At 41.1% G+C, this 22,077-nt stretch overlaps 1 protein-coding gene across 1 annotated transcript in view; it reads right to left on the reverse strand.

Moving 5' to 3' along the window:
• Window positions 1-716: 716 nt before the first annotated feature.
• The window catches only part of SLC28A3 (solute carrier family 28 member 3), a 35,004-nt gene continuing 13,643 nt past the window's right edge, over window positions 717-22,077 (reverse strand). The window contains exons 7-17 of the mRNA XM_059834014.1: window positions 21,468-21,545; window positions 15,339-15,419; window positions 14,210-14,290; window positions 12,450-12,575; window positions 11,155-11,285; window positions 10,161-10,329; window positions 8,324-8,521; window positions 5,542-5,623; window positions 4,598-4,696; window positions 2,749-2,872; window positions 717-831 (exon numbers count right to left, since the gene is read on the reverse strand). Of these exons, the coding sequence (XP_059689997.1) occupies window positions 717-831; window positions 2,749-2,872; window positions 4,598-4,696; window positions 5,542-5,623; window positions 8,324-8,521; window positions 10,161-10,329; window positions 11,155-11,285; window positions 12,450-12,575; window positions 14,210-14,290; window positions 15,339-15,419; window positions 21,468-21,545 (1,284 nt within the window). The remainder of the gene's footprint in view (window positions 832-2,748; window positions 2,873-4,597; window positions 4,697-5,541; window positions 5,624-8,323; window positions 8,522-10,160; window positions 10,330-11,154; window positions 11,286-12,449; window positions 12,576-14,209; window positions 14,291-15,338; window positions 15,420-21,467; window positions 21,546-22,077) is intronic.

A 22,077-nucleotide genomic window follows, 5' to 3' on the forward strand; every position in this document is an offset into this window, starting at 1 on the left:
TTGAGAAGAATCGATACAGGAAGCTTTCCTTGGAGTTTGGACATTTCCATTCATATGAGTTACCTCTAAACAGGGACCAACCTCCTGGATTAAGATGTGGCCTGGATACCTCTGTGGGTAGAAGGAGGGGGACTGGGGCACACAGTGGCTAGTCCCTGATTTGGGTGCTTCAGTGACCAAGCCGGTGGGGTGCAGCACATGTTAGCACCTCAGTTCATGTGCAGCCATAATCACCAGAAGAAATGTGCAGAGATTTCTGAGAACAGTCATTTATCTTCGTGCAGTAAAAACACTTATTCGATATCAAAAAGAGTAGAAATACTACTACGAATGGATCCCAATTCTAAATATTATTTCTAGTTCACAACTTTCTGTAGGTCGTAGTCAAATCCTCTGAATCTGTTTTTCTTCTTGCCTACAGCAGTTTAATTCTACAGGTTCATCAGTTTCGAGGTGGAAATTAAATCAGGAGAATCAGGCTCGGAAATGTGCTCCCTGTCTTCTCGTCTGTAATGGGAGAAAAGGTCTGCAGCATGAGGTGTCCTGCATATATCCCAGTTTAATTTATGAGTAATTCCAAGCAAGTCAGAGGAATTGGGCTAGTAAGAGATGGGAAATAAAGGTTGGGGGTTCGCACTTGTTGTGGAAAAGGAAATTTTTTATTGTATTTCTACCAAGGAACACAGCTCTTTTTTATGATTTATCCCCCCCAAAAATTAAGGCTTAATCCAAGTGCAGTGAAAAGCAGGTCGATCCAGTATTTGGCAACATCCTTTCCAGGAACTCAGGCTATGGTTTCCTCCAGGGAAGATCTCCTGCGAATGATTTACACTGGGGAAGGAAATAAAAGTAGAAATCAGATATACTGCTTTTCTTTTATGGGAATATATATATCTATATCTCTATATATATCTCTCTATATATATCTTTACGTATATATAGTATATGTACACACACATATGCACAGACACATGCAAACACACACACTCACACTTTCTTCAAAGCAACTTTAAATGTGTTAAAATTTTCATGAGAAATGAAACAGAGAGATTTTCCAAACACCAGCCATTTGCCACGACCAGATGTTCTTCCTTTTTCGGCATAAAGTCCTCGTGCCTTGGGGGTATCTTCCTAGATAACTGAAATGATTGAGGGTTTCACTTCACTATTCAAGGTTTTTTGCATCTTCAGAGTATTTGCTCAACTTTGATTCTGGTGAAATCAGAGCAAGTTCTTGTCTTTGTAGCAACCTAGAGTTAAAATTAGTGTGATGAGGAAAAGTTGGAGTGATGAAGAAATATGAATGGAAGAATGTACCCAATATCACAGACGATTTTTACTGTACAAAAAAGTTTTTGACACTGGTTCAATGTTACGATAAACTCATTTCGAGCATAAGGTTGCAAGAACAGAAATTCCTTGCAGTGATACGTAGGCACTGATGTTCAGGCAGAAGCTGGTGATCTGGATGCCAACATGAATAATTCTTTTAAATTACATTTTTGTGAGTAGTTGAAATCTAATAATGATACCATAAAAATAAGGCCACCTTACATATTGTATACGCCCATATTCGAAACTACGTTTTATGCCAAGGCATGGAAGGAAGAAATATATGTGTCAAAAGAATAATACATGAAAGAAAAATCACCCGAAGTTAGAATTGGTATTTTGATTCCTAAATGAGGAGTTAGACATCATAAGAAATTTCAAGTTGCCACAAGTCTTGATACTAAGAAGATGTAACAAGATACCTCTCTACTACACACACACAAAAACCTGGTTTAGTTAAGTGAGGGGGTGTGAAGGCAGACACAGTGAAATCAAAGCAATTCTGAAAAATTTCCCCATTTGAGGATTTTGTTGAGAGAATTCTTGCAGGTTAGATTACAGCAACATCACTGTTACATTTACATTGTATGGTTTTATTGTAGACAAATGCTCAATCTTAAAGCATTGTGTTTGCTAAAAGAAATGTGAAAAGAAGGATGAAGTTCCATTTTCAATAGCAGGGAAAAATGATGAATGACAGTTTTTATTTCTAAAGCAATTAGTTGTGAAAACGGAAAAAAAAGCAGCACAGTAGGACAAATTTAAAAGGTTCTTGCCATCTTGCCATAATCTAAATACATAGACCTTTGGTTCTTTGTGAGATAGTGTTAAGTATGTCTGAATATATTCCTTATTTAATATCATTATTTCTTTATTCTCCACCTTGGATAGAGAATTACCAAATACAATTTACCTCACAATATTTTTCTACTTCAAACATGTGTAAACTTTTCTATGTAAACAGGCATGATTACTATTATCTTCAGCCAGATTTATAGACAGCAGAAGGAAAAGCACCTGGCTTTTTTCAGCTAGAGTTATCCTCAGATACTATGTTAACATTATGTTAGTTCAAATATTTGATTTATTTTTTGTTAATATTTGAGATGAGCCTGAGCTAGACCACTGAATCTTTGCATAATAATCTATCTTTAGCCGTTTGGGAAGCTCAGGTTTGGACAAAGACGTTTTGAGTTCTCTGTCAGTTCTCTGTGTGTTTGGCATATAATGCAGAAATGCTTGAGACAAGGAAAACAATACAGCAGCATTAAAATATTCATTTCTTTAAATGATGCAAGTTCATGGAAAGCAGGTACCCAAGGAAAAAAGCCAAATACAAAAAAATAAAATTAGGCTTTTAGAGAATACATTAGCTCCCTAAATTATGCTATAGAAGGATACAGAGTTCCTCAATACCTGGTGAAGAGTTGCTGGCAGCATTCAACTAGCTCTGTGCTATTGGCAGGGAAATCTGTGGAGTTGAAGGCATTTCCTAATAAGATGTGGCAAGGAACTTCCAGACCAGGGACAGTGAGCATTCCTGTGAAGCAAGTAACAATTTTCTTAATGAGTAATGAAGAGATATATAACACTTGGGGATCTCAGTCACTGGGTATGGTCAGATGAAACATTCTGGCTGATACGAACTCACCCTTTGAGATTTATTTCTGAAGATGCAAAATTAAAACCCTTGAACTGTGGGATTTTTAAAAAATCTGAATCATTTTACAGAACTGGATGAAGGAGTGACCACAATTTTTTTTATGTGTAGAAATTAAACTATGGTAACCCATTACACTTAGAACATTTTATTTTTCTGCCCCTTTTAATGCTACTAAAAAGGTATGCTAATGGCTTTCTCCCTGCTGGGCCGGTGTGCTTTCATTAACTAAAATGGAGCTATGCTATATCAGTGCAAGTCAATATAGGACTTTTTTTTTTGTTTTGAATGGAGATAGTTATGGTTTACTTATCTTTGCTTTGCTAGGTGTTCTCCAAAATCTCCTATAAATAGTAACGTCAGCATTCATTGCAGTAATGGAAACACAAAAATATGAAAGTGACAGCTCCTTCTTGTATGTAGTGTTGTGGAACCTGGACATATTTTTAATATGTTCTCTCAACTGAGGTAGTAGAAATTGCTTGGCTCTTTTACCTTCTTCTGGGCATAAGGAAAGCATTTGCCATGGCAGGAGTGGGTAGAGTGTAATTTTCTTTCCAAAGCAGATTTTATTGTTTCAGAAAGATTTCCCAGTGGCTGTTCACAATTTTATGTTTAAGGCCAGGATTTTGAAATGACACACTTTAGTAAGGTTTCCTGATTCCTCAGTTGTACACACTAATGTCATGTTTTAAAATATTATGGAGGGCTGTGAGACTAATGATATTTCAAGTGTACTAGTTCTATAACCTTCAGAAAATAGCGTGGGCTTATCCTTAAAATGCATATGTTTCTGTTGCTACAGTGAACACAACAGGGTAGGGAAGCTGTGGTAGAAAGAGACATGCTGTTTTCAGCTATATAAAACACCAAGGTCTTTCTTCACTGGAGGAATATGAGTGCTTTAACCTTCATCATGCAATTCTGCATATCACATGCTCAGAAAAGAAAGCTGGGAAAGGGATTGTTGAATACCGGGGATAAATTTTACCTGCTGAATCATACCTGGTCAATTAATTAATCTTTTGAATCATTAATGTTATGTTCCTTTTAATTTCCTCCCCAAATTGGCTGTTACATTGTGACTCTTTACTCAGCTTGAAGGTGAGACTTTGAAAACAAGATCTGCTGTTGAGTCCCAGTTTGGGACAGTTTCATTAACTTAAATACTCTGTGGGACTACCATCAGCCCAAAATATCTGTTTGACATTAAGGCAAAAAGCTGTTCAGCTTCCCCCTCCCTCTTTCTCTGTTACACCCTCCTTTCATTCCATTTCTCTGTTTCTGCTCCATAATTACTTCTGCATTTCCGTAGCCAGCGGCGTGGAGGAGGGCTTGTAACTCATCTATAACTTTCTTCGTTCATGAGTCTTGTGTTACACCCAGACTAACAAAAAAAGAGATAAGGCATAATGGAAGGAATAAAATAAGTATTTTCATATTCCAGTTTTCAGGAACCTTTCGTCGCATACTGACTTTTAATCCTGCCAGACCCGAAAATACTAGCGTTTGAGTGACCGAAGTTGCCCAGCTGTGCCTACCGTACCGACACACTGCCACCCTGTGGTCGCTGACTGTAAAAGACACCAAAATTGGGTACGGTACCTGCAACGCAGGCTGTCATGAAACAGGCGACAGTTCCCGCAATCATTGCTCTGAAAGCACCACCAGCTATTTCCTTTTTTTTTGAGGGAGCAATGCTTGCTAGGAAGAAAATTAAAGTGTGTGTCAAACATAAATGCATATAGGTATAAAGAAGATGAACCTGCCAGCTCTCCCACCACAAGAGAAAACTCCCACCCTGCAGTTTTAACCAGGAGAAACAAGGAGGGAAAATGAGATATGTTTAGTGGGCTGTTTGAAGGCCTACTGCCAATGTTGGCTCCTTCTGTTAAGAAGGTGGCTTGTGCGTAAAATGGCGACTTCTGTTTGCTTTGGCAGTTTGCATGTCTGCGCTGGCCGATGGCAGCTTTCAGAAGCAAACCCTGGGCACGGCACCGGGGTCTGACCCCATGGCTGGGTCCTGCTCCTCTATACTGGCCCAGTGCTGGCTCCAGGGTGAAGGTGGCCACCAGCAATTCTGGCCACCTGGTGAGGAACCCAGATGGTTTTTTAATTTTACTTTTCCCCTCAAGATCTGAAAAGCCTTTTTTTTTTTTTTTTTCCTTTCCCTATAAGCCTACTGCATATATGTGACATTTTTACAGGAAACAGCCAACTTTGTCTTCCAAACCAGCAGGCTACAGAGATGGTTTGCTCCTTCTGAAGCCTGAGGGCTGTAGTAGCTCAGGCTCATGGTGTGAAGGCTGGACGGGGAGGCCTATCATCAGGGTTTGGTCCCCTCCCTTTGCCCTTAGCCCCTCTCCCAGTACCTCCACGCCAAAGCCTGCACCCTTCTGGGAGCCCTTCCATGCACAGTTGGATGATGGGTCTTGGCAGAGCAGCTGCTCAGCCCCTAATGCTGCTAAGCTTCACCCACAGCATGTTTGTTTGGGTGTTTTCTTCGGGATTTGCTTGCCAAATAAATTGTCCATGAAAGGTGTTCTTACTCAGGCCTCCTATTACCAGTCCTAGGGAGCCGAAGTTGGCAAACCCACAAAGAGCATAGGTGGCAATGACTTCAGAGCGAACCTGGAAAACAAACACATACCATGTTGAGTGGGGTGAGACAGCTCGTGCTGATTCAGAGGTCTGAAAACATGTGGCTCAGGGCTCTGAGTACTGAAATCACTCTGTTTTGCTTGGTTGCTGCCCCGGTGTGCGGCTTTCAGCAAGGTAGGCTCATTCTCTTTCTGAAAGGTGCAGGCTTTCATGCCCGCTGCCTGTGTGAGGGCTCATAAACTATGTGATAGTTTTATTTTTCATGTATATTGCTGTGTTTTGTTGAATTGAGTATGAGTAATTAAAGACAAAAAATAATTCTTATCTTACTAGTGGCAATTTAGCTGCTGTTTTTTGAAGGTATGAGTCAGAGAGCTTTAATTCAGCTTGTTGTTCATAGCTGCACTGCCTCTATAACACTGTTGAAACCTCAAGTTTTGGTATGCACTCCTTAATTCTTTGCCCCTGAACAAGCAGAGGGCTCCATGCACAAAGCTGCTCTGTGCATGCTCCACCCCGTGCACAGAGGAAGAAAAGGGAAATGCGTCTCCTAGAGAGTGGGTGCTTTGATAACAGGCAGAGGGACATTATGATTTTGGAATCCCCATTAGCAGCTTATTTCCTTCCTGACCTCAGTCACCTTCCACCCCTTGGGCAACACCAGCTCAGTCTGGACCTCAGAGCAGAGACAAAGTTGGGTTGGCCTTTGTCCCCATAGAGGGACCCCTCACAGGACACAGAATGACTTTGGGTGAAATCAGGTTACAAACGTGGCAAACGTTGAGACAAATGTAGTTCAAACATTTTGGGAAAGGAGGCAACATATCTCAGGAAATGGGGTTTTGTCCCCATGGCAGCTCTGAACTCCTATTTACTGTGTTTTACACCCAAGCTGAAGATGCCTGAGTGAGTGTTCTAGTAGGTTTCCTGTTTATTAGAAGTTTCTCTGTTTCTATTCCTGTTTTATGAAAACCAATTTGTAGATATTTCAATCATTCTGTACAGATGCAGGAAAATGCTTTTCAAGTACCCACTCTTCCTGCTTTTCCTAGAAAAGGCTTTGTGTACTGTGATTTCCCTGCTTTCATTTGCAGTTCCCTAGCTCTGAAAACAGGAAGCCTTGTTATTACTGACTCAGGTGAGGGAGTTCAGAAGACCACTTGTTTGCTCAGATTGAATATCTGTGCCTGGATGTATGAGAGAGTTCTGAAGCTGAAGAGCAATTAAAAGTGGAAGTCAAGTGCGCTCTCATCTGAACCGTTGTGTCATAATTAAAATGGTTACTGGGCAATTTTTACTAGTGTTATGAATGAAAATTATTTTTATATCTCAAGAGTTTTTACCATGGAAGCTTATACAGCTCTACATAGGTATTAGAAGTGAACACGGAAGTTCTATATGACATCTTACTGAAAAAAAGGAAGAAAAGGTTAAATACAGTTGATGGTACCTGAATTTTAAGGCTGACTTCCAGATTAAAAAGAAATATTCACTCATTCAGGAGTTCAGAGCCATACTCCCCTTGTAGAACGTAGCATGACTATAGCAGGGCAGATCAAAGGTCCATCTAGCCCAGGATCCTATTTCCAAGAATTCCAGGAACACTGGTAATGGATGCTCAGGCAAGCATGTGAGTATTTGCTCAGACCACCTGGCTTTCTACCTCCACTTGTGAAATATGTTCTGATAATAAGGAATGCAAGTGGTCAGGAACGTGGTTTTGGTTTTGTATATAAGGCAAGTATCCACAGCATCATGCCAGATTAAATGAGGATTAAAAGCTGTACAAAAGGATGCTTCCTAATTAAGGTCCTGTACAGTGACAATTTGTCTTCACTTGAGGAAGAAAGGCCACTGCAGGCATAAAGCCAGATATCATGGTTTTTGTTGCCTGTGCTTAGAATGAGGACAAATTCAGCCCAGGCTGTGCATGCGGATGCCAGATGGGGGAGCAGTCATGGTTGCAAAGGCCAGTTTTGATCACTGCATGCTTTGCCCCTGTGCACACACCTAGCATAGCCTTTATATTGCCACCTTCTAGCTTTCCTCCTCAGTGAATTGTAGTAAGAATTATGTATCCTGGTGGGTGAATCTGGGTGGATGTGTGAATGAGAGGTGGGCCCAGGCTTTGGCTGGAAATCCTCATGCAAATTACCTTTCATTGGCAGTTGAAACAAACTGGTTGGACTCCATGCAGCAAGGGAGGTGTTATGCCATGTAATAAATGTCTTGTATTACTGCACAGGGGACAAGAACCTCCAGCAGACGTGTGCCAGTAATATCTTAAATGTCATCAGCGAAAACTTGCTGGATGTCTCTCTTGAAGCTTAATGCTTGGCTAAGCCTCTGCAGGCAGGAAGATCCTCCAGTTCTTGCCCAGGATTTTCGTGGGAGAGTATCTCATAGGGACGTGCTAGTGAAGAATGAGGTAAGAAGAAACTCACCTTGAAGACAGCCTTGGTCTTATGCCCAGTGTCCTGTGGGACATTTCGTGTTCCCCAAAACTATGCCTTTCTTTTGCTATTTTTGTTTGAGATAGCTAGTGTGATGACAGTCATGGCAGCCTTGCAAAGCAAAGCTGTATTTTCATAATTGAACTCTGTCACTGAAAAACACACTTTAGAATAATATGCCACCATTATCCCTTTGTGCCCATGTTAAAAAATAAGTTGAGTTTCAGCAGAAAAGTATTAGGTCCAATAATTCCGTAGAATAGAAAATGTTACTTACAGTCATATACTGTTTCACACCATTAATGTACATGCTCCCACCCTTTTCTCGGTTGTGAATCAGTTTTGAGAGGCGCTCATAAGCCACAAATTCATTGAAGAAAGTTTTGTAACCTAATAGTCCACCGACAATAAAACTGTCTTCCCAGTCTACCCCCATCATGAAAGAGAATGGCATGAAGACATAAGCACAAATGTTCTGCAAAATATATAAGACAAAGCAAGTCAAAAGATACAGTTGGTCAAAGAGCAATGGCATGTGATAAGTTCTCTAAACTTAAAATAAGGATTTTTTTTATTTCAGCAGAGGAAAATTGGCCTTGAATTCTTACTGCCAACACATCTGGGAGACTGAGAGTTTTTGATAGTGAGGTATGCTTGAGTAATTTTAAAAAGACTAACCCAAAATCTAGACATAACAAAGTCATTAGGCATGTCCCTAATTTTACACCTGAAGTAAAACAAAATTTTCTGTGCCTGTTGTCCCCAACAATGGCTTCAGACTGGGCATAGTGTTTGAACCAAAGGAGGAGGGTTTAGTTAAAGGAACTGGTAAGAGAATTGAGAAGTCTTGTTCTTTCTGATTAAATCAAGTGTGTTAATGAACATGCTTAATTACCAGGTTATTGGACCCCAACTGGTGTAAACAAAAGACTTGTCTCTGCATAAAAGCTGTGCATCTGACATAATTAAAGCTGTACCTTTTTTCCCAGCATTAAAAGTTTTATGCAAATTAAAAAAAATCCCTTGTCACAGTATAGCTTACTTTTATATAAGAGAGAAAATAGCTCTAGCTGTGAAAAGGTTTGGTCAGATTGTCTTTAGTGAATGTAACTGAGGTATTTAAGCAGTTACTCTTCCTGGTTGGTTTCTCTGCCCGCAAAAAGCTAGAGGTTAGAGTCTCTCAAAAGGGATGGATGGCTGAATGCAACATGTCTGTGGGTCTCAGCTCCTTGTGGGTTATCTATCTGTCCAAATCTTACTCCATCCAGCAGTTATTAAAATACCAGCCCTCACATGAGTGTGGCTGAGGTATGCATACTTGTGCCTTTCCTCTGCTGTGGGTGTCTGTGCAGTGGGATAATCTGTGGAAGCTATGCAGGGTAACATCTTAATATTGCTGAAGCCACAACTGCTATGAGTGTCTATTCATTTCTTGCAGCACCTTTATTGCAATGTTACATCTGTTTCACATGGCAGTTTTATTAGGAGCTTGCAAAACAGAAAGTCCCAAACCATTGAACCAAGATTGTTGCATTGGGTCAAAAATGATGTATTGACCCAGGTTAAAAAAGAAGTCCTGTTTAAAACCTGTTTGCTTAACTGAGTGATTTGGGTGCAGTTTTACAATTTAATTGCACTGAGAACTAAGTGGTACGGGGTTCAGACGAGTCCAGCCTTGCCCCAGTGTCCTTACCTCGGTGAAGGTAGTGAGCATTAAGGACTTGATGGGGCTCTCTGAAGCTAAAGCCACCTGAATGTTTGTGCTGAAGGAGATGTTAATGGCTTGGCAAGTGTGTAAGCGACAGATCTACTGCACTGCCAAGTCAGAGGAGGCAGGTATTAGCATACAATGCTCTGTAAACATACTCTGCTGGTTAGCAAGAGCACCACAGAGGGAAGCTATACATGGACTAATGGATACAGAAATGTTTACACGGCAACAATTTTCCTTTGGCTGTAAAGACATTTTTCAAGAATGTGCACATAAAAATACACATTTTTAGATCATATTAAAAACACAAAGACAAACCCACAACAAAACTACACGGGCACTTAATTTGAGAAAGGCAAATCATGCATGTATATGAGCTGTATAAAGGACCTGAAGACCATACCTCAAAGTTCAGCTGTGGATAGTCAAACAGACTGCCCACCCAAGAGAGGGCTGAGTCAAGGAAAGCCAGCAGGGCAAGGAAGGAGATGAGATTCACGGCGATGTTTGCCACCAGCAGGATGGAGGTAGATGCACCTTGACTAGCTGCTTCCAGCAGGTTCTTTGATTCACTTTATCAAAGAAAAGAAAAAACAGAGTGTGAACATTTTTAAATTCAAGAACAAATCATAGAACTAAAAGTTACATGGACTTGATCAGAAATCTACTAGCAAAGCAGTCTGTTTACTCATAGGGAAAATAATCATAAGGTGGAGTAGGTTTTTGCTCTCGATCCTCATGGGAGCCACTGGAAGGGTATGCTTTTGGTGCTCTGAGGATGAATTGTGACACATTTGGTGTTGGGCAAGCTCTGGATCAGGTCTCAGTACTGTGACTGCCTGTGGTACTACTGGGATGGGGGAGTGGGTGCTGCTCTTCTTGCAGGCAGCCCTTGCAGAGATGCCCAGGCTGTTCAGGAACAGCTCCTTACAAGCCTTTTTGCTTTGCCTGTCGTTCTCAAGGCAAGCGAGTCTCGCTGCAGGTGGGCAACAAGCTCACTGCTGTCATTGTTGAAATGATTGTTCCACCTTTGCTTTTGTATGTTTGCATTTACAGATTTGTTACAAAGCAAAGATAGCAACAGAGCAAATGGGAAAACCTCTTGGTGGCTCACCTCAGGTAGGTGTTTCCCTCTTTCTTTGGAGGGTTTATTGTCTGGCCAAGGTCCTTGGCATCTCTATGCCTCTTCCAATGGGCAGTGATACCACCATACATTGTAATGGGGCATGCTACATCTGAATTCACAAACTACTCATCTGGAGTATATTGGTGTGTAATTAATTTATTGCTTGTACATCTACCAGGCACTAACCCTGAAGCTTATGTGTGAGAAGTTATTTTTTGAAATCTCATTTTTGCATGAGTTTTACTATTAACTAGAGCCTAGATCAGCTTACCCTTTTGCCATTTGTAGGCCACTCCTCAGATTTACTGTAGGCTTTTCAGTTTCAGGCCAGAATAGTTTGGAGGTGGCTAATGATGCTGGTGCTGACATGACAGAAGCAGTCAGTAGGTGGGATGCGGAAACCTAGAATTCCAGGTGACAGAAAATATGCTGTGATAACCACATCATGCACAAACATGGAGGAAAGCAATTAAAATTATTAGATGTTTGGATGGTTTTTCTACAGGGGGTCATTAAAAAGTTCACATTGCTCATAAGGAAAAGAAGAGAATGAGCAATACAGGAGAAAGCCAGCTGGAGACAGGAAAAGTCTAAGTAGTGAAAAGTGTGGACTAAACTTTCGAAGAGGTAAACTGCTTCACTCCTCTCTAGTGGCACGCCAGAAGGCAAAAGAAACAAAAATATGCCAGGTCCACTGAGTGCAGCTGGGTGTAGCAATAGCAGAACAGGTGAATGAGAGCCAGCCTTCCTTAACACCCCCTGTATACCTTGCAGTGGCAGAAAATTGTTTTCGTCTCTTGACATTGTGATTCTAAAAAAAATTTACATGCCCTAACATAAATTCTTCTATTCCCCTTTCACCCCTTCTTCCACAAATTTCTACACAAAACAACTTCTTTGCTAACTTCTGCAGTATTTCCATTTCCCCTTTTCTTCTCTTACTGTCTTGGTCTTTTTGGCCAAGCCTCCCTTCTTGCCTCTACCAGTCCACTGTGTTTTATTCAGATATGGAACTAATACATTTATCAACCATTCCCCAATGACTCTGATCATAAATCACATCTTCAGCCCCATTTTTCTGGCTTTGTGTTGCCAGCCCCTTAGCAGACGAGACATTCACTACTCATGTTTGTACAACATCACTAGAACCTCAGTCGCAAGTCAACACTTTAGGCTCATACGGCTAGCAACAGTTCCTGAAAGACTTTCTCTATATCACTGCCACAGAAGTGGGAGGGTTGATCAGTTAGTATATTCCACATGTCAGTTCATCTGGTCTGTAGGAAAGTGTACAAATCAGTCATTTCCTTGTAGCTATGGCAGGAAGTCTCTCTGTATTACTTGGATAGACTTTTATGCTACTTAACAATATCTTCAAGATCAGACCTTGCTATCCTTCTTACTGTTGGAAGACAGGGGATTTTTGTGGTTAATTCCTTCAGAAAAAAAAAAAAAGATGTAATGGTTCAACTATAAACTATACTTCCAAAGCATTTTAGCTGGGCTTCTATGCTTATATGATTTCAGACAAACAGTATATTTTCCAGTTCTCTTTCCCCGTCTTACCCCAAAAGAAATATATGCTCCTAAGACACTTCCAGCAATAGTTGAGAATCCAGCTGTCATGACTGCATGGAGTTCAGATTTGGTGATATATGGTAAGTAGGGCCGTACCAGGAGAGGAGACTCTGTCTGGAAATGAAAAACAACTACCAAATTAAGAACTTCCTAATAAACCCTCAGAGGTTTCTTTTATTAACAGGGCAGAAAAATGAGTGGCTGCATCACACTTTCTTAGGTGTCTTTGACTAGTTAATCTTAGTGCTAATGCATACTCTGAATATTAATAGGTTGGGGGTTTTTTTACCCTAAGAAGGAAAATTGTACCAACATCCATCTTGCCTGAAGACACTTCTTGCTGTTTTACAATCTCCCCCAAGGGCCCAATGAAATTGCCAAGAAATCCTAATCCGGTTCTGAGTGAGTTAGGGACCGGCACAGGTCTGAGCTGCAGGTAAGCCTATGCGTCAAGTGAAACATGCATACCAGCCACTATGGGCAGCTTAAAGCTCTCAGCCCCTCTGGCATGTGCGAGCACCTCCTGGAGGCAGTGTCATGCAGAGGTACGAGTTTAAATCTTGAAGCAGTATGACACAGTGATGCACCACTGCTAAGTAACTGATATGATACTGTTGCTTTTGGGCTTGGGTTCTACTTGATGATCTTTCCACACTGCTTTGAAGCCAGACACTGCTGTAGTGTGAATTTAATGGATTTCCCATTAAAGTGGACTGTTACACTCTGTCCTGTGCTTTTTTGGCTAATTCCTTGCACAGCCAGCCCTGGACCTTAGTCTTCTGCATTGTCTGTCTCTCCTGCCCTTCCCTGCCTCATGTGCCCTCTTTTCATCCCCTTTGCCTTTTCAACAGAAAAAAAACCTGAAATTGTTATTTCTTCATAGCCTTGGAGTAGTCTGGTAGTCATTTTAAGGGAGATCTATCACCTACATTTATGCTTGACTGACCTGTATCAGAAATGGTGTGGCCAGCAGGAGCAGGGAGGTGATCGTGCCCCTGTACTCGGCTCTGGTGAGGCCGCACCTCGAATACTGTGTTCAGTTTTGGGCCCCTCACTACAAGAAGGACATTGAGGTGCTGAAGGGTGTCCAGAGAAGGGCGATGAAGCTGGTGAGGGGTCTGGAGCACAAGTCTTAAGAGGAGTGGCTGAGGGAACTGGGGTTGTTCAGTCTGGAGAAGAGGAGGCTGAGGGGAGACCTCATCGCTCTCTACAATTACCTGAAAGGGGGTTGCAGAGAGGTGGGTGTTGGTCTCTTCTCCCATGTAACTAGTGATAGAACGAGAGGAAATGGCCTCAAGTTGTGCCAGGGGAGGTTTGGACTGCATATTAGGAAAAATTTCTTTACTGAGAAAGTGGTCAAACATTGGAACAGGCTGCCCAGGGAGGTGGTGGAGTCACCATCACTGGAGGTGTTCAAAAAACATGTAGACGTGGCACTTCAGGACATGGTTTAGTGGGCATGGTGGTCTTGGGTTGATGGTTGGACTTGATGATCTTACAGGTCTTTTCCAACATTAATGATTCAGTGATTCTGTGAGCGTATGGTTCCCAAACCCCACACCATTGTGCCTCACTGCCAGCATACAAACGTACTGGAATTCTGGAAATCAACCACCAGTCCTGCTGTACTGCAGTCCTAGCTTCAGATGAAAAGATTATTTTTTTTATACACAGATGCTCACTGAGCAGCAATATTTCACAATATTCAGTAATCTTGTGGTAGCATGTTTTTCTATACTCCAACTCACCTGTCCCACAAATATGTTACCCGCAGCTACCAGAGACTCAACAGGAGTTGTCCCCATGAAAATCTGCATTATCCAACCAACCTAGAATGATTAAAAAATATTAAAAAACCTGACGTTGGTCTACCTATTCCATGCACTTCTTGAATTAATCATGCCAATGTCAGAGTTCTGAGACACCTTACAATATTTCAAGATATGACACATTCATTTAATAGTAGCATGTTGAAATAAGCCAGAGGAGGAATAATTTAACAGAATTGAGAGTACTCCAGGCTCCTCCTGGGTACTAAATTGTTAAGTGAAATTAATCAAAGCAGATATTTTGATGTGTCCTTATTACTTATGTACCTGTCCAAAGGGACTTGGATCATATAAATGGAAAAAAGTTGTGAAATTTAGATTAAGGCTAAAAATTCCTCGTAGGATTTTAGCACACTATTTCAGCTAGGTGAAGTCTGTGGTGCTTATATAACAATCCTGTGAATGAAAAGGACAAAGTACTTTTTAAGGTTATCTTCAAATATGGTTTAACTACCACCATGCAGGAAGATCTTTTCCCTCACATGATGAGTTCATTGGGCAGACAGGGCAGGAAGCAGACTTCCTGTGGTTTTGCTCTTATCTTAGTGGACACTGGCACTGGATCTAGGACCTGACAGAAATGAACACTTAGAGCATGAGGTGAGGAACCAGCCTTTGATCTTATTCTGGGCGTCTATGATAGGAAGGTACATGCAATCGCTACTGCAGTGCTTAATAGAAAGCAGAAATCCACTGTCTGTGAAGTAACCTCCATCCTACACTTTGGTGGCTGGGAGCGGGGCAGGCAGAAAGGAAGATTTAAGCAAGTATGACATCTGAGGAATGCTAAAGCTAGCCAGGCAAATCTAACAATTACTATCGTGTTAGCAATAAAACCAGGTTGGGAGGAGGAAAGTTTACTCTGTAGTGCCAATTAGGATTTTGCAGTGCTAACATTTGGAACTATTTCCAGGTTAAAAATAAACAACTACTTTTCATATGTCTACCCCCGAGCAGCCTGTTCAGGGCCAACGCTACAGTTCAGCTGCATGTGTTCAAGAAGTGTCCAGTACTAGGCAAATGAGTACCTACTGGCAAAAATTCATACCTTTCCAATGAGCCACTGCATGAATCCAATGTGGTAAAGCATAGACATTACCGTGCTGAAGAAAACCACAATTGGCAGGACCTGATTTGGAGACACAAAATCATTAACACTTCTAGAGTGGTTTTCCTTTCCTTGATTCAGTAGGCCATTTAGTTTTTGAAAAGGAGACTCTTGTTTTTGGACATACAGTTAAAGGTATTGAAAACTCATCATTAAGTTTACACTTATGCTGTAAGATTTTTAACCTTCTAGACTTGTTTATGTTTGTGCTGGAATTAACTGTTTTTCATGTATCTACATAGTTTTCTAACACATCTGAAATAGTTTTGAAACTGTCTGGTTTAACATGGTATGCATTGGTTTATAGTCATGTTTAAGTCAGCTCAAACATTTACTGAGCAATGGCATCTACAAAGACTTGGATATGTACATCTGTAGACTTTGAGAACCATGAACAGAAATATATACAATGGGACTGAAGTGTAGGATTCAAAGCTCAGCTTCCCTGTGTCTGTGTTTAAAAAACAAAGTTCAGACTGCTATATAAGCAGAAGTTGAAGAGATTTTGATTGGGATTGTAGCTGACTTGATTTCTGGCAGCTTCCTCAGAAAGCCCACACTGTGTAGCTGCCTTTTAATAACATACTATAGAAAAATGCTCTTTTATTCTGCTCTATTTATAGCATTGATTATAATGCCAATGTGGGGTATTCAAGAGCTCTGTAACTGTACGCAGAGACAGAATCTGCTTAAAACCAAATTCACAGGTGTATACTTACTAAATACAAGAAGTGAATATAAGTTTCTTTCAGTGGAGACTGAAGGAAAAATGTTTTCCTTAAACATATAATTTACAAGAATTGCACGAATACCTAACCCACTGTCCGATGGGTTTTTAAATGTGTTGGGTTTTCATCCTGAATAAAACTCATATCACCTGATTCTCAAGTATGTTAAATACACAGGATCTCAGCATTTCTATGCTAGTATACAACAGGATGAAAAATCTAATCTCCCCAAAAGGTCCAAAATTAGGCAGACAGATTAGTTACAGTTAAAACAGTATCGCTAACACTAGAAAGCTTTTATGTGTGTTCAACTGAGAGCATAATGCATTACAAATAAAAGCAAGGAACAGAATGAAAAAGAATAAAACACTTTGTTAGTTCAGACCTTTTCAGTAAATAGAAGTTGTGCCTTTCCAGAGGAAAGTTAGTACTATCAGCAATTTTGATAAAGGTTTGGAAACCCGATTTAGATGATCAGAACCTTACACTGAAAGGAGAGAGTACAATTCACAGATATCATTGTGCTCTTCATCAAGTTAATATGAGACTGCTTTCTCTAGTTCCATTCTCTGATCCATTTAGAGATCATCTCAGGGCGGTTTGCCATGCAGTGATAGCAGAAAGTATAGTTCAGTAGAAGTAACAACTTTCTCCCCTGCCTTTTCTCTCCTGCCATTTCCCCTCCCTGTTCCTAAGCGTGTGCTAGCTGGAGAGGCATCTGGCTCTCAGCTGACTCCATACCCTGGCACAGGTAGGGACTGCAACGATATCTGCAGGGAAATGGGTCTGGAGAGGCAGTGGGCAGAAAGGCAAAGGTTGACTGTCTGTACTGGATAGTAAAAACCATAAGCGAGTGTCCTCCCATCTTTCACTCCAAACGGATGAGAAGAGCTCTCAGGTATTACTGTAGTTTGGTTTTAGCTGAAGGAGTGAGAAGACAATGTTCTGCCTATGATGGGTGACAGCTGGCACCCTTCGGCCTTCTTGTGCACATTCCTCTGAAAATACCTTAGATAACTTTAAAACATGCTTTCCCATTTTTGCAGTTGCAGGAAATTCTGGATGAAGCATTTGTCTTTACAAAACAGGGAATTTGTTTTCCAGTTGTGATAATTTGTGCCTTGACTGCATGATGAAGTTGGGGACTATTTTATAACTAAACCCTCCTGCCTAAATGCCCAGTGACTTAATGTGATACCTATTATGTTATGTCTTCATCAGAAGACTGTAGCACCCATTTAATAGGTAAGTAATTGTAATGTTTTATTGTGTCCAGGATAGCTTTTATTTAAGGCATAACAAAAGCATGTGGAAAACACCGGCAAATTGTTACTCTAAAATAAGCAGAATGTAAATAAGCTACTTGCAACACATTGCATTACAGTGGGTTTTTAATTGCCTTGTTTGCAGAGATAAATGGAATGAAAAGTGCTTAACATGAAACAACTAGTTTGACTGAAAAAAACCAGAACTCTCTTACGGAAGGGCTCCCCATGGTGCTAATACGCTGAAGTGTTAAGTCAGTGGTTTTGAAACTTGGGATAGAGGAGACAATAGCCTCAGGAAACTTTCTTCTGTCCCAGGTCTATATGGAGTGTCCACCTTCTCTCTACCAGTCCCGAGGGGAGATTTGCCTTCACACCGGGGCCACATGAGGTTGCACATTGTGGGTGGGACAAGAGTGGGAAAACTGATAAGGCAGGAGCATCTTCTCCCACTCCCCATCCTCTTCTTCCCCCTCTTTGTGGTGCCAAAACCAGGGAGTAGGTGGCATGCGGTCAATAACATTAGAGGGCTGCCTCTGAGGGCCTTAGGGCTTGGGTAGCAGGGCATGTGTGTCAGGACAATACCTCAATTGTGAAGAGCTGTGCAGGGGCATGGGAGAGGGAGGAGAAAGCTCTGGTGGTGCTCCAGGGTCATACATCTGGTGAAGCACCCAGAGGGCGAAGGAAACCCAGGCTGGGAGCAGGTCTGGGGAGCATGGAAGAAGCCCAGCCTTGGAGCTGTGGGTACAGGATTTGGGGAGGTGAGGAGGTGAATAGGCCATGCAAACCTTTGTATTTGAGGAGGGGTCTGGAGGGCTAGGGGATCAGGGGGGCAGGCATACGTATGTGGAGGCAGGACTGTTCTTAGGAAAAAAGGAGGCATGGTGATGATCCAAAGAGTCTGAGAACAGCTCCTCTCTGTAACTATGGGGCTGTCGCACACCGTGCGTGTGTAGGAAATTCTGCAGGGGGAGGTCATGGTGGAACATCAGCCTTAATTGGCAGTGTTTCCTTTGCGGGTTAAATGTGAAATGTATTTGGAAATAAAAGGTCAAGTGTCCCCTTTTTTTTTTTCAGAAACCATGCACTGATTGCATGAAATTGCTTTTAAGGAAAGAAAAGCTCTTAAAACTCATTCTTCTGTTTCATGGACTCCTAGTTCCCTCCTTCTGCTGTAGTGCCCTTATTCTCTGAGCACAAGAGTCTGCCTCAAAGATGTGGGTACTCTGAACAGAGGATGACAAAGTGATGGTCTCCAACTTGCTTCTGCCGTTAAAAAATTCACCAGTTTAATTTGGATATACACACACCATTAGAGCCTGTAGGTGGAGACAGTTGTTAACTTCAAGAAAAGTGGGGAGAGAACTGCAGGAGGAAATATAACAGGGAAGCCAGATGGACTTCAGCTCTAGCAGAAGTCTGCTCCTCGAAAAGCACTAGCATGTTTCCATACAGAAGGAGTGAATGGGTCCTGCAGTGTAATTATACCTGCATGGTTAAACTATCAGAATTATATTTCTCTCTGTGGACAAGCTTCTGTGGAAGTTTAGTGTCCAATATGTATAGCTCCTGATACCGGCTACATACCTTTAAACAGTCGAGTTTTAACTCATTAATAAATTTAACAAGCACTCTGAAAAATCCCACAATACTTCAATGGAGAATTGGTATCAAAGAGCTCTTTAGAATTACATTTATGTGGCCTACAAATGTTGCAGTTAATGCTTCCCATAATACAACCTCTAAGAAAACAAATTCTTTAATTGGTATTTTTTATAAACTGGGTTATTTCATACTTATTATCAATACTGCAATATGGTTTGACCTTACTAAAGAGCTACTTTCCCGATCATGGTTATTGCCTATGCCACATGCAGGGGAGGGAGTTGAAATTGTTGGCTGCTCACAACTCCTCTCCCATTTGTGGCTTGATGTTCAGTTTTTTCCTTATGTTCCTTTAAAGGAGAAGTTGCTATTGATGTTTAAGGAACAACCTACTAAGAGGTTTTTTCTGACTGCTTAAGTGCTTGGGTGTTCCTGTTAATGTGGGCAAGTGTTTTTTTCAGAACTCTGAAACTCTGCATCTGCATACACAAATATGTGTTTAAAATAAACCAGTTTATGCATGCAAATGCATGTATTGATGACTAATTCATGCTTCCAAGACTGTGTGCTCAAAGGCTGTAGGGGGACTGGTCCGAATGCCCAGTGGGTGCACGCAAGGGATGTGTCTGCTCTGGTAACTGTGTCCAGCTAAGCTAGCAGAAAACTGAGGTGTCCCTGCATACTGCCAAGGATGCAGTATGGATACAACTGGGCTCTGACAGTTTTCTGTGAAGACATACCCTATCACTTGTCTACTCTCTCTCAAGAGCTAAGCCGAGATGGAGAGGTTTCTCTATTGAAGGAGACTTTGAAGTATCTTGGGGCAAGATTTGGACAGCTCAGTGCTACATGCAAATGTCATAAAATATCTGAAAGACACAAAAAAGCACTTTTGACCATCTTAGTCTCTAAATAAAAGAAAAGTGTTTCAAGGGCTGGCTGTCACTCACTGATGTTGGAAGACAGAAATCTCTTTCTACAGTAGCAGCAGATGGAGCATGTTTTGGTGGTGTTGTGCACCTGTCTGCCACTGTGTTTATCATATATATTGCTACACCAAGACATACGCAGCTCTGAAAATCAACTCATGGGTTTTGCTTTCTTGTTTTTCAGTGTCAAAATAACCTACTTGTCCCTGTTATCCTCTTCTAGAAATTTCGCATGTCTTGCTGGCTTATCCCATAGAATAAGACTGATGGATGTGTGCATACACAGAAGCAAACTTTTGACTGTCTGGTCCCTAGTTACGGCTTTAGTCAGCAAAATATTTTGCATCACCACTGAGGCATTAAAAAAATAACCTTGAAAAAATCATATTTATAAGGCATTGTGAAAAAACACAGGAAAAACAGCACTGGGGGTGGGAATTAAACCATTTCACCCCCAAAATCTGTAATTGTGAATGCAAATTGTCATTTGAGTACTCAATAGAGTAAAGGTGAGAGGAGACTGGAAAGTGAAACAAAAGGTACAAAAGTACTGCAATTATAATGTAATTTATATTTCTTGCTGAAATGCTTCATTGTTTTCCCCCTCTAAGATGTTTTGACTATTCTTAGTATCAGCATATTTTACAGGTAGCATCTTCTTTCTTAAGTAGTGAAAGAGCTAAGTGTGAAAAATATCCAGTTTGGAATACCTCCTCCAGGAAGAAATAGAAGAGAAAAGGTGTGTAAGCCCATGGTCAGGTGTCTGAAGTTCCAGAGAGAAGAATGGTCTCTGAGAAACTCATGATGCATTTCTCATGTTTGGTTCTTTTTTCGCTTGCTTTGTTCTTGATTCCAGCCTAAGCAGGTATTATGGCATGGGCTATGTGTGGGAGCAAAACCAGACAGAACGCTAGTGCAGGTTAGAGAGCACAGAGCATATAAGCTGCATTCCAGTGGTTTCCCAACAAGGTCTCCTAAGGCAGAGCTGGGAAATCTTATTAATGTAGTAATAATGTAATGTAATTCTTTCTGCTTATGCATGGGCAGCTTCTACCTCTTCTACCTGGTATAACTATACATCTAGTCTTTCCACTTCTACAGGGGCAATGTCTGTGAGGCAGTGGTCTGCACAGCACTTTAGGATAGAACAGCATAGCATGGTATAGCACCTTTACTTGTGGAGAGGTGGGGAAGATAGGTTGGAGGTAATATTTCTTTCAGTGACCATGTAGGAGCCTTTTAACTTATTCCTTGTAGAAACATATCCCAAATTTCTGTCTGCTTGTAATATATGTTGTTACAATTAAATTAAATAAGTGTAACCTAACTCAGTGTATGGCAATAAATGCAGGGCTTTATGTGTGGTTCTCAAATTTTCTATTCGGAGTGTCACACAGTAAGGAATAGTTTACCTTTTAGCTGATTTTTCTGGTGACTGCACTGGTATCACAAGACATACAATGAATTTATCTCCCAGCCGTTTTTCTGTTCCTTTTTCTGTTGTCTATCTACCACATGCAGTACATATAAAACCTGTCTTACCTTAAAAGCAAAGAAATGATCCGTATATTTCTCACCAAACACAAACTTAGCACCTGTGTCAGAGTATTCCAGAAAAGTCTAGGGACAGAAAGCAAAGAAAGTTAGCCATAAGCTCCAGGTCCCTGCCAAACCATAAGCAAATACTGCTAGTTGCCTGGGAGAGATCTGGTGTCGTCCAAGGAGCTTGTGCTCTTCTCTGCGTAGGTGCAAGCTTCACTGACTCTGTCTGGCTAAACCGAGGGGCTCTGCTCTGCTCTGCTCTGCCAGGAGTGCAGGCTGCTTCAGAGTATGTAGATGAACAGCAAGGGCATAGAGCACATTTTCCTGCTATACCCAACAAGATAAAGGCCATAAGCTATACTAAAAGAAGAATTTATTTTTAATCCTGTTACTGTCGTGCATTTCTACACTGCCTCTCATGCAAATAAGTGCAACAAATGATACAGCTTAAAATGGAGATTTAACAGCTGAAGTAATGAGTTTTGAAAGGAGTAGCCGAAAGCTAGTCTAAAAAAACTTTTACTTTTTAATTCTGATACAGTGGTGCATTTTTATACCCCTGATGCCAACATAGGCAATTAATGATACAGTTTAAAACGGAGATGTAATA

This window comes from Gavia stellata, chromosome Z (genome assembly GCF_030936135.1).
Source record: "Gavia stellata isolate bGavSte3 chromosome Z, bGavSte3.hap2, whole genome shotgun sequence".
NCBI classification, from domain to species: Eukaryota; Metazoa; Chordata; class Aves; order Gaviiformes; family Gaviidae; genus Gavia; species Gavia stellata.